Source organism: Arachis ipaensis, chromosome B07 (assembly GCF_000816755.2).
Source record: "Arachis ipaensis cultivar K30076 chromosome B07, Araip1.1, whole genome shotgun sequence".
Classification (NCBI taxonomy): domain Eukaryota; kingdom Viridiplantae; phylum Streptophyta; class Magnoliopsida; order Fabales; family Fabaceae; genus Arachis; species Arachis ipaensis.
The window spans coordinates 13,942,875-13,956,661 of record NC_029791.2 but is presented as its reverse complement, the minus strand read 5'-3'; the positions used below and the strand labels follow the sequence as shown (position 1 = coordinate 13,956,661).

The 13,787-nt window shown below is 35.0% G+C and overlaps 1 protein-coding gene across 1 annotated transcript in view; it reads right to left on the bottom strand.

Annotated features, from left to right (window-relative positions):
* LOC107609145 (HMG-Y-related protein A) overlaps positions 1 to 346 on the bottom strand; it is a 1,599-nt gene extending 1,253 nt beyond the window's left edge. The window contains exon 1 of the mRNA XM_016310992.2: positions 30 to 346. Within this exon, the coding sequence (XP_016166478.1) occupies positions 30 to 80 (51 nt within the window). The 5' untranslated portion in view covers positions 81 to 346. The remainder of the gene's footprint in view (positions 1 to 29) is intronic.

The window sequence follows — 13,787 nt, the reverse complement described above, 5'->3', positions numbered from 1 at the left end:
TTGATTTTTGGGGTATGAATTGAATTTACCTCAGGATAAGGAGGAAGTGATGGAGGTTTATTAACCTCTTCGGTTGCCATTGAAGTTGTTTGTTTGCTGATGAATGAAGAATCTATGAAAGCTTTTTGTGCAGTTCACTCACACTCACAACAAGGCCTTAAAAATGCAAATTCTAAACAGAGGAAGTTCTCAAAAAAAAAAAACGAAAATTTTCAGGAAAGTGTTTTGATATGGGTGACACTTGCAATGATCTGAGGATTGAATTTAAAGGAAAAAAAATAAATTTTAAATTGGGAAAAATTTAATTTAAACAAAAAATAATGCTACACTTCCTTTTTTTATTTTTTCAATCTTCTATTGTTCGTTCATCTATCGAGAATATGGACGGCCAGGAATCACCGAAGTGGAGGTAATCTAATGGTGGAGGTTTTTTGTGAAGAAGGTAACTTGGATCAATGACGTGGCATATGTTGTGCTAGTTCATAGGAATTTTTTAAGGTAAGGTAGGGGTGTTGTCTGGGCGAGGATCAATTAATGAAGAAAAAGGTCAGAACTCACAAGGATCGATGACGTGGCAGGTGTGTGCGTTGGAGTCACGGAAACTTTTGGTTGGTACACTCTTGTCTTTTCTTTCCATGTAGCTTTTGAATGAGAATGAATTCTTTCTATTGTGAAAAAAAAAAAATAAGTATAATTTATGATAAATAAAAATAAATAAATTAAATCGATATTACAAAAAAAATATAAATCTTAATAAATAAGCACAAACACAACAAAGCCTTATCCTATTAAATGGATTTGGTTAAACGGATTAAATGATGTCATTGTATTTTATCATATATAATGTTTATAGTGAGATTGTTGACACAAATTTTTTTTTTTTATCTCTTTATGTATGGTTTTTTTTAGCTCTCTCTCCACCATTTGTCATTTGTCCATTTTTATCTCATCTATTCTTCTGATCGGGTGTTCTGCTGATCTTCTTTTTACATATCTAAATTATTTGAGACCATCTTTTTTAAAATAGACACTACTCCAATTTTTTCTCTTATATCTTTATTCCTTATTTTGTTCATACGTATGTGACCGTTCATCCAACTTAGCATCCTCATTTCTGTCACACTTAACTTATGTTTATGTTCACTCTTTGCCGCCCAACACTCTATTCTATATAACATAATCGATCTAATGGTAGTGCGATAAAATTTTCATTCAAGTTTTAAAAGTATTTTTTGTCGCATATAAATCAGACGCACTCTCCCGTTTTGACCAACCTGCTTGTATCCGATGTTCTACGTCTTTCTCAATTTCTCTATTATTCTACATGATATACCCAAGATACTTAAAGTACTTTACTTGCGGCGAATAGTTTCTCTAACTTTTACTTTTATATTATTGTTTTTTCTTGCCTACCAAAGTTACATTCTATATCTACCATCTCACTATGACTTATGCTCAAACTGTATCCTCTAAAAGCTCTTCTCCACAGTTTTAACTTTTGATTTAAATCTTTTTTGTTTCTCCCATCAGGATAGTGTCATCGGCAAAACCTTAATATGCTCGATACCTCCAAAACAGGGGCGGAGCTTAGTTGAGATAAGGGGGGCCATGGCCCCAAACTTTTTATAAAAAAATTAGTAGTACTTTTTCAAAAGATAAAAAATAGTTCAATTGACTTAAATACTTTATTATGACTTAAAATATCCAATAAGTTCAATAAGCAATACTCCCTCTATCTTTAAGTTCAAATATAAAAAATTAGATATTTTTTATTTATTTAATTTAATATTATTTTATATTTTACTTTTTATTTAATTTAATTTTAACCTTAATATTTTGGAACGAGACCCTGGAAAACGGCTTTAAATTTGGCAATATCACCCAAACCAGAGAGATGAGATTAGACGAGCTTATCTTAAATGGGTCCATATCAAAAGCATCTTGACAATTATCCTTTATCTGACCCCCCAAAATTTTGTTTCAAGTTCCGCCACTGCTCCAAAACTAATGTGAAGAGATATACGTTTAGAAATGATCTTTGGTGCAATCCTAGACCGATAGAATACTCCTTTGTCACACTAACTTGAATTTTCATACTAGTTGTAACTCCATTGTACATATCCTTAATTACACGAATATATGCAATTCTTATTCTCTTCTTTTTTAAGACATTCCATAAAACCTCTCTTGATACCCTATTATATAATTTTTTTCGAATCAATAAACACTATGTGTATATCCTTTTTGTTACTTCGATATCTCTCCATCATTCTTCTTAACAAGTATAGCTTCGGTGATATATCTACCCGGCATAAAGGCAAATTGGTTCTCCGAGACTTATGTTTCTATGTCAACTTCTGTTATATTATTCTCTCTCATAAATTCATGGTATGACTTATTAGTTTGATCCCTTTGTAGTTTTCACAGTTTTGTATATTCTCTTTATTCTTATAAGCATGGACCAACGTAGTTTTTCTTCACTCATCTGACATCCTCTTAGATACTAGGATCTCATTAAAAGTATGGTTAACAAAAAGACATCCTTCCCTCCTAAATTTTTTACGCTTCAATCAGAATATTATTTAGTCCTATTTTTCTTCCACTCTTCATCCGCTTTAGAGCCTTCCTTTCTTATTCTTTGATAGTAGTTGAAGTTTTAGTTTTCTTCCCTCGTGTAACCGACCAAAGCATGAAAAAGTCTCTTGTCCTTCATCAAATAATTCATAAGAGTAACTTTTTCATCTTTCGTTAATGCCCTCATCTTGGACCAAAACCTCACTATTTTTGCCCTTGATGCACTTAACTTTATCCAAATCTCTTGTTCTTCTTTCTTAATTCTTTGTTATCTTATATATACTTTTTTCTCATTCCTTCATAACTAAAGACTGATAAAGACCCACATACGCTTTTGTTCTGGCAATCTTATACTTTTTTCAATTTTTAGCATTATAGCTTAAATACCACTCCTTAAAATATTTTCTCTTTAATTTTTATCTTCTCTTGTACACTTGTATTCCCCTACCATTATTCTTTGTCTCTTGCTTCAATCCCTCTAATTTCAAAACTTTCTTTTGTCACTTTTCTGATAATGTTTTCTATCTCATTCCACATCTCATCTGCACTTCAATGTCCTTTTCACTTTGCTTCTTCTTTTATCTGTCTTTAGAAGTTTCTGTGTTTCTTTCCTTTCATCTGCCACCACTTCGTTCTTGGGTTCTTCTCTTGGTATTTTTTCATCACGTTTTGTTTAATGTGAAAAGCCATGACGAGTGCCCTATGTTGCGTTGTCAAACTCTCTCCCAAAATAATTTTACAATTAGTGCAAAATTTTTAATCAACTATCCTTAGCAAAAGAAAATCAATTTGAGAGCTTGTTAAAACCACTCTTATAAGTTTAAGTTACAAAGTGTTAGTCTCTTCTCTTAAAACAAGTATTCGCGACAAGAAGATCAAAAGTTGAGCCGTTAAAGAAAAGTCCAAGATGGTTTTTCACTTTCTAACTCCTCTCAAAACCATGACCCAAGTATTCTCTTATATCTATTCACATTCTTTTCGACATGACCATTTAAATCTCCTAAAAAATTATTGGCTCCCAAAGGTATGTTTTGAATTACACTTTCTAGCTCCTCCTAAAAACTCTTCTTGTGTTGTTCATCCAAACCTGTTTGTGGTGCATAAGCGCCAATCACATTAAAAATACTCCTTTCTACTATAATTTTATAATGATGATCCGATTGCCTATTCTTTTGACCTCTACCACATCCTTCTTCTACTGCTTATCCATAATAATGACTACTCCATTTTTATTATTTACCTATATACTAAATCTTAAACCCAGAAATATATAACTCCATTGCCTTCATCCCTACCCATCTCATTTCTTGCAGGTGCATTATGTTAATCCTTCTCCTTGTTATAGTATTTACCATTTTCATAGACTTTTTTTATTATTGTGTCTATATTTCATGTCTCAAATAGAAGAGCAGTCCATATCTCCAACATAAGAGTAAAATATTAACCCTAATAATATCACTCCTCATTCCCTTGTATCATATTCATATCAGTATCACACCACTTTAAAGATAAAAAAGAGAAAAGAGGGGATATTCATTTCCTCAAGAAGAGAGGAAAGAAAAGCAAACATGCCGCTACTCCATTCCAGATCCATCATCGTCATGTCATTCCAGATTCATCATCGCCATGCCATTCCGAACCCACCATACGTTCCTGTACTGTTGCGGATCCACTGTGTCCGCTTTCTTTCTCGTTTTGTTCCATTTGTCCTCTCTTTGTTTTTTTATACTTTTCTCTTCTTTTTATTCATTGCACTTATTATGGTTTTCTCTTATATGCATTCTGTTCTTTTTTTTCTAAGGAGAACCCACCAAAATGACATAATTTTGGGGGCAAGTTGCATAAATAAATAATTTAGAAATCAAATTTACACAAATGTAACTTTTGTAAACAAGTTACATTCTTGTTCTAAACCAACTTTATGTAAATTGCTGTACCCTACCATGATTTACTATTTAGACATAATCTGCTATAAGGTATCACGGATTACACTCAAAATACACAATCATAATCTACAACACCCTATCGCAGATTATGAATAAAAAATGCAAGGTGATGGAATTGCTAGAACTTGAGAAGGGGGTTGAATCAAGTTAACTCAAAAATATAGTTCTTATACTCTGTTTTTGCGGAAGCTAATTATGCAGGAGATTTTTCATATTTTGTCTCTAAAACTATATAGAAATAGAGAAGGAAAGAAGAGAATGAGGGCAGTATGTATACTGGTTCGATTTTCAAGTGCCATAAAACCTACATCCAGTCTCCATCATAACCATGGTAGAATTTTCACTATAATCAAACCACCTACAAATACCAATACTAATGAATTACAACCTAATTTATCTAGTATCTTCCACTAAGCTTTCTACCCCAAAGCCTAACTACTCAAGTGCTGTCCCAACTTAAAAGGAGCACCTAACCAGATTCAGATACACCAAGTGCTATCCTAACTTGGCAAGGAGAACTAATCCTAGTTCAACAAAAACAAATACATAGAAATAATTCTTTGGCTTTTTCATGCATCTCTCTTACCTCTTCTCTCATGGCTTTTTAAACTCACATTCATAAGCCTTTTTTTCAAATACAAAAAGATGACATTAGATAGTCATAAAAAAGAAAATCTGAAATGAAGTACAAATTGAATTAAAAAGAACTCAACTCAAGTGTTTTGAGATGATGCTCTTGTATCACTCTATTTTTCTTGTCTACCAATGTTGAAGTGAGTCCAGATTTATAGATGCAGCTTGCTCTTCCAATTCTTCTTCATTGTCTCTTCCAATTTCTTGTACCTTCTTCTCGTTGAAACTGTCTTCATTGGCATGCAATGCTTTTTCCATTCTGCTCCATTTACTCTGTTGTCAAAGGAGCCGCTGCCTTCCTTAGCATGCACAGTATTTCTATTTTCCTGCCATACCAACTGCTGTCCATAGCTTTGCATTTTTGTTTTGCTCTTCCAAACTTTGCTAGTGATCTTCTGCATTTTGACTTTGTTTTGTCCTTGTGTCATTGTTGCTTTCCTAGAGCCACAGCTGTCCCATAATAGTGCCAAATATTTCTTTACCTTTTTCTTCTTTTGTTCAAACCATGAATGTTTAGAAACCTTCTCTCTTGGCTTGTATATCCTAAACGGTGCTTATTAGGAGTATTGGGTTGAAACTTTGGTGTTATGACATTTAAATTTGCTGAAGCAACATGAACTTGGGTTGAGAAGTGAGTAAATAGGCCTGCATCACTAGCACACACATTAAATAAATTTGGGCTTTTAACCCAATGAATGTTTATCATCATTTATATATAAACCCAAAATCAAACTTAACTCAACAATCTCCTCGGTCCTTTGATGATAAACATGATAAAAGAGGATAATTGAATTTAAAATATTAATTTAAATGAGTTGATAATACTTCCCTTTGATGATCATCCAAAGTGTGTAATACTCTCCCTCGATGTCAGTATTTCTCCCCTTTAATTAAGGCTTACTCTTGAAATGGAGATAACTTAAAACGGCCAAGAACAAATACCAAAGCAATATAACACAACAATAATGACACAGAGCAAATAAAGTTAAGCAAATAAAATAACACAACAATACATAAGGCAATATATATCATTAAGCATCATCAATATCCTAAGTCAAGCCTAATTTTTCTTTTCTCTCCCTTATCATCAAGGAGGGAAATGAAAGATCCTACAAATAATTTGTTAGTGGCTTAACACAGGCATTCTGAAGTAGCAGTCAATGCAAAGTATTAAAATGTCTACAGTCATCTAAGAAAAACAAAATAAAACTATAAAGTCTCAAAATAAAAGTAGAGATTATTTGAAATTGTCCATATCAAAGATGAGATAAACTAGGCATCAGAATTGGAGTCATCGAAGCCTTCATCCTCATCCTCAATGTTAGTGGTGGTACACCCAACTTCAATTTCCTCCACATAATTCCTGAGAATGCGAATGCGACCTTTAGTCTTCTTGAACACAGTTTCCTTTATGCCTTCAGCTCTCTTCCTTTCGGCCCCAAAGTTGATGAGAAGAACTATCAGATTTATAAATTTTTGGAGCACATCCTTCATGATACCAGTTATGATTCGGATTTTGGTTGAGTTAGACTTAGGAATCAATGGATCATGACCTTGAGATGGAGTTTCAGTGTCATTATCAGTGCTTTTATGCTTGGTCGCTATTCTTTTTACTGCACCATCCCATTTAATGTAAGAATTAACTTCTCTAGAAATCTCAACCCCAAAATCAACATTATAATATTGAAAAATTTTTCTAAGAAACATGACATAAAGTAAAGCATTTTTCGAACTAACACATGCATGCATGTGCCTCAACAATAAATAAGCAAATGAAATGGAAATTTTAAAAAAGAGAGCAAACATAACCAGTATATCACAGAATGAGAATTAACACTTAGTAAGTTGCAGAATGTGAAGAGTAGGATGAAGGAGTGGAGAATAGTGTGTGTGAAACGCTGCATGAAGATGAGCACTAATATTGGGCTGAAGTTTTGGAGTTGTGACATTTAAATTTGCTGAAGCAACATAAACTTGGGCTGAGAAGTGAGTAAATAAGCCTGCATCACTGACACACATTAAACAACTTTAGACTTTTAACCCAATAAATGTTTGCTATCATTTATATATAAACCCAAAATTAAACTTAACTCAACACAAGGCATAAACTGCTGCACCCTATCGCAGTGACCAAATGATGAAGCATAATCGGTTAAATTAATCTAAAAAAGTAGCTTTAAAAAATAAAAATCACTCAAAACACACCATCATAATCCGTTACACCCTATTGTGGATTAAAAATAAAACCTACAAGACATAAACTACTCTTTATCGCGGTTTATAACCAAATGGTGAAGCATAATATGCTAGAATAATATATATATATATAGTATGTACTAACTATTGAAATATATATACATCATGTTGAATTAACTATAAATCCTATTTAAATCACTTGATATAAATTTATTTAAGTGAAAATTTCATACACATATTTTATCCATTTTAAAAAATGTTAGGACGATTCTTAAAAAATAATTTTGTGACTTATTTTAGATATAATCATTTAATGTGATAATATTATTATTATATTATACCATTTTTTATTTCTATAAAGTACATTAAATCTTGTACTAATTAGAGTACGTTACCATATATCGTATGAGGAACTTTAAGAGATATGCTCCAATTTTTCTTATTTATAGTTAGAAGACGAGTCTAAATATTTATAATCCTACAAATATGTGAGTAATGCCACTCAACTGGTACAAGTAATTTTTTTCCGCCATAGTCTCTGTAACAGTCCCGACCACCCGCTAGTACGATATTGTTCGCTTTGGCACACAAGACCTCACGGTTTTGCCTTTGACGATAGGGATGATAGCCGAAACCCCCACACTCACTCGTCAAAACGCGTCATGCTAGGAAAAGGTATCCACACCCTTATAAGGCATGCTTCAATCTCCTCCCCAACCAATGTGGGACCTTACAATCCACCCCCTAAGGGAGCCCAACGCCCCTCGCTGGCACATCGATTCGGGCTCCGGCTATGATACCATATGTAACATTACAGACCACCCGCTAACACGATATTGTCCGCTTTGGCACACAAGGCCTTACGGTTTTGCCTTTGACGATAGGAATGATAGCCGGAACCCCCCACACTCACTCGTCAAAATGCATCATGCTAGGGAGAGGTATCCACACCCTTATAAGGCATGCTTCGTTCCCCTCCCCCAACCAATGTGGGACCTTACAGTCCCACTTAAGGTCTCCCGAAAGGCCTCCTCTCTCAATCCAAAATTCTCTCTCAATTCAAAACCTACTCAAAACTAGCGAATGAATAATCGCGATTTTATAACAATGCAGCACGTAATCCACGATAACCTTTAGCAAATTATACTTCACCATTTGGTCATAAACCGCGACAGAGTGCAGCGGTTTCGTCTTGCATTTTTTATTCATAGTCCGCGATAGGGTGTAGCGGATTATAATTGTGTGTCTTTTGAATGTAATCCGCAATATTTGTACCGAATCACATAGAGTTGGTTTAAGACAAGAATGTAACCTGTTTCTAAAAGTTGCATTTGCGTAAATTTGATCTCTAAATGATTTATTAATGTAACTTGCCCTAATTTTGGTCTAGTTTTAAAAATGTTTGGTTTTCGATTCAATCCAACCCTTAATTTTTGGAAGATTTTTCAATTTCTATCCAATTTTTTAATTGACCAATTTCGTTATCAAACTAAGTTGCATTTTTCATTAGTTTACGGTTCGACCAATTGAATTAAACCAATTTTGAGAACTATGATTTGATTCTCTAAACTCTAATTAGATAAACTGATTAAAACGAAAACTTGAGCCACACAAAATATGATTTCGCAACTAGGCTGCTCATATAGTAGAGTTAACTTCCAATACTAAATTATCTAATCATTTTGCAACTCTAAATTCGGATTTGTAATAATACTCCAAACTTTTCTAACTGAACACACACTACAAAAAAATAGGCCTGTGGCCACACTTTTTTCTCGTCACACTTTTATTAGGGTGGCGATTGATTAGAGATTCGGCCACGTTTTTTCTTGTCACGCTTCAAAAGCGTAGCGAAAGGGCTCAATGGCCACACTTTTATAAGGGTGAAAATTCATTAGAGATATGGCCACACATTTTTTGCGGAACTTCAAAACCGTGGCCATAGAGAGAAACAGGGATGCTTTTAAAGCATGGCGAAAAGTATTTTATCTTGGCACGCTTTAAAGCGTCCCCGTTTCCAATAACTCTATTGGCACCCCGAGAAAAGCGTGGTGAAAAAGTTCCCACTAAAAAAAGAACTTCCTAAATTAAAGTCCCAAACGCGCTACACTAACTTATCAGACTCTTCTACTCTTCTCCCCTAACAATATTACACTAACGCTTTGAAAACCTTAACACTCAGACTCCGTCGCTTATCCCTTACTCAAATAGAGCTCATTGTTGGTGCTTGCACTCTCTCTTTTGTCAGAACTCCCTCCGTCGTCTCCCATAACCCTTCTCTGTCGGAGCCAGCACTCCCTCGACGCTCACTACTCTCTGCCGCAAACCCTTCTTTGCTCACTACTCACCACGTCGGCCATCCAACAGAGGTCGCCTTTCCTTCCTCCATGCCACCAGTCTCCGCCCTCCTTCCTCCATCGTCTCTTCTCATCAGCTCCATCGCCCTCGCTCCTCGTGTGCTTCGTTTCACTTTCTGTTGTTTTCGCCTCCCTTATATATCCTCTCCATTGTTTATGTCATCTCTCTCTAACCTCTATGTTTCCATCTCTGCATCTAGAATGGAGCCATAGGTAAATTATTTAGTCAAATTTTTCTTTGATCTGATTATTTGCTCTTGTATTTGATTTTTTATTTTGATTTTCTTGGTTCTTCATTTTTTTTATTTTTCTAAACTTCTATTTTTTCTTCTATTCTAATATTTGGTTTAGGGTTTTTTTCCTAAACTTCTTGATTTTCTATTTTTGTTATGATTTTTTTATTATTTGTTCTTATTCTTTTTCTGAGATTTATTTCTATTTTTATTTTTTTATAATTATTTATTATGGGTTCTGGTTTTTTCTTTAGGAGTTGGTTTTGTTCTATTTTTTGTATGTGTATGTGTATATGCATGTATGGTAAAATTTACAGGTCAAAATTATTTGAGTGCAGTTACTCGAGAAGGTGAAGCTTCTTATTCGAAATTGCTTGATTGTAAACCATATATTGGTTTCTAAAGAAATGAAATGAGTATGGATATGAATTACTAGATTTGAATAAAAATTTACTAATTGATTGAATAATCAGAACCATATTTTGAATTTGAATTTGAACTTTGAAAAGTGTTTTGATTATTGAATTGTATTACTGAATATTGTTGTTGGAGTTGTTTAAAATTGTGTGAAATATGTTGATTTATTGTGTTACAGCTGATTTTGATCTTTGCAGACATGACAACTGATAGAGGTGTTGCAGACTAGGGTGCTGGTCGTGGAGGTAGTCGTGGTCGTGGTATAGGAAGGGTTTCTTTCGGTAACCCCAGGAATTCTAGATCCTCTCCCTCTACTCCGACTACTTAGGTGACATCACAGGTTGCGGGTTTAGCAGACCAGCCGTTCATCATGGTCTCTAACCCAACTACGTGCCTCCGTCTATGGCAACGACGCTGCCTCCTACCGTTTAACAGCCCGCTGTCACGACAACGCTGCCTCCAGTGACAGAAGCCGCATCCTAGGAGTCCTCTTACGAAAGTGAGGCAGCTGATGTCCCTCCACCACCTCCCATCGTACGGTTGACCATTTGGCCTGATGGCGGCACGGGATAAGTATCACTTTGAGTGTTTCCTATTTTCTGATTATTCTTATTGTTGAAATTTCCTGAAAATTGATTCTTGTTTAGTGGATTTAGGTTTGAATGGATGAAAGTGTTTCCTATTTCATGATTATTGTTATTGCTGAGAGTGCCCAAAATTGATTCTTGTTTAATAGATTTAGGTTTGAATGGCTAAAAGTGTTTCTTGTTTCCTGATTATTGTTATTGCTGAAAGTGCATGAAAATTGATTCTCGTTTAGTGGATTTAGGTTTGAAATGGCTGAAAGTATTTCATGTTTCCTAATTATTGTTATTGCTAAAAGTGCCTAAAAATTGATTCTTATTTAGTGAATTTAGGTTTGAATGGCTAAAAGTGTTTCCTGTTTTCTGATTATGGAATTGTTGAAAGTGTCTGGTTATTAATTCTTGTTTAATGGATTTAGGTTTAAATGGCTGGAAGTGTTTTATGTTTCCTGATTATGGAATTGCTGAAAGTATCTAATTATTTGCTTATAATCAAGTTTTAATTTATATTGCCATATTATTTTGTTTGTGGATTGTTGATAGGTTTGCATCGAATAACAACACATGTGCTCAGGAGATGACCAACGTCATCAAGCTGATGTACGACCATTCCTGGCCTAGCTACAAGAAGATCAAACTTGAGACCAGAGAGCGATGGTTTAAGAAATAAGTGGTAATTAATTTTTTTAAGTTTCAAACATTTAGCTAGTTTATATCTTCTATACTGATTAACTAATTTTAAATTTTCTTTGTGCAGTTGCACTTTATATAGGATGCTGGGCAAAATCTTACTATCAGGAATATATATGATCATAGAATGGGACGGCGGCTACAACTGATGCTGGAGGATGTTCATGAGGGGCGGGACCACCTGACGACCTGGCTTCGACCAGAAATAAAGAAGGCACTATTAGTTTATTGGGAGACCGATGCGGGGTTCAGGCATCGAGTCTCACCAACAGAGCTAAGGGCATCGGCCTGGTCGTCCAAGTATACCGGCAGCTCAACGACCTTCATGAAGACTAAGGGCAGGCTGGTATGTAATATCTTTAATTTTGTTAATAACTTAGTTATATTCTTTTACATATCATTACTAGGCATCCTAATCATATTGTTTCAATGCAACATGTGTAGTCGAAGTCGTTGGATTGCGAGCCGACATTGGCGGAGACGTTCAAGTACACCCATACGCTGAAGGAGAACAAAGCTAGATTTGCTTATCAGCGGTCTCAGGACTATTATGTGAGTAAACATACATTTGATCTTCTGGTATAAAATTATTGGAGATTAACTGTATAGTTGTCGTACTAATCACAATAACATGTGTTACACAGGAGTCCTACAGGCAGAGACTAGAGGCTGCGACTCAGCAATCTCAGCAAAGTGGCGAAAACGCCGTCGATAGCTTTGTTGCTTCAGTTGTTGATCCCGATGTGGTTTGGCGCGAGACCGCCTTAGCACCGTACAAGAACCGCTTATACAGGTTGACGTCGTTATTTGCCAGCAGCATCTGCACCTCCATGTTGAGACCATCATCAGGCTCTGCCACTAGTTGAGCCGTCGAGGCCGAGGAAAGCGTGGATTTGAGGCTGCAGATGCAGGAGCTCCAACGCAACCATCATCAGTAGAATCAAGAGCTGAATGATTATCAGGAGAGGTATCAGAAGATTCTCACATGCGTGACAAACACCGATGATCTCAGGCTGGAATGGAGGGAGTAGCTGGAGCGGTTTCAGCGGATGGAGGCTCAGATGGAGGTGTACTAGGCTTAGATGTGTGCCGCTGGCATCATCCCTACTGGTGGCAATAGACATCACCACCTTTTGCGCCTCCTCTTCAGGGCCACAGGACCGACAACGACGATGACGACTACTTGGATCTTTAGTTATTAGTGTTTCATTTTATTGTTTTATTATATTTATTTGATGTACTTGACTTTGAATTTATTTGAATATTGTATTATTTATTTTAAATAATATATTTTTATTATTTATGAATTGACCATTAATTGTGTGAAAAATAAATTTAAATAAAAAATTAAAATTGACCATTTAATTCAATTTTTTTTAAAAAAATTGACATTACCATCGGATTTACCAAGGAAATAATTCGATAGTAATAGTGCGAGAAACAACATATTTTGGTGCCAACATTACCGTTAGAAAAATCTGCCAATAACCAAATGGTTTTCCAAATAGATAATTCATTATCATTGGACAAAAAAATCCGACAGTAAATATTTACCGGCGAGATTTATACCGTTTGATTCCTTCCGACAATAAATCTAATGGTACTCAACGTTTTTCTTGTAGTGAAAGTGGATAATAATTTTGCAAGGGAACTAATGTATGGAAATCAACTGCTAAACTAACTGATTATAGATTGCAAGAGCGGAGCTCTACCAACTGAGCTATATCCCCCCGAGCCAAGTGGAGCATGCATGAAGAAGTCAGTCTTCTATTCTTTTTCTTGGTGCAGCTGAGCCATCCTGGACTTGAACTAGAGACCTCGTCGTTGAAGTAAATTATCGCAACACCCCAATCTACCCCTTTGAGGAATGTGTGCTTCTAAGATCTCTTCTATACTGTGGCCAATCTCGAAGTTGGTTCTATACATGTGACCATGAAGATAATTATTAAAAATCAAGTTATTGAATATTTAAAACAAATCTCTAAATTGAAAACTACCCGTTATCCAATAAAGACTTAACATACCTAATAATAAACTAAAATTCCATACACGATTAATTACAAATGCCTATCACAAAGAAATAAAAAATACAAGTATAAATTCTTTAATTAGACATTTTTTTTAACTTCGATATTATTGCTTTGGAGGCTTTGGAGG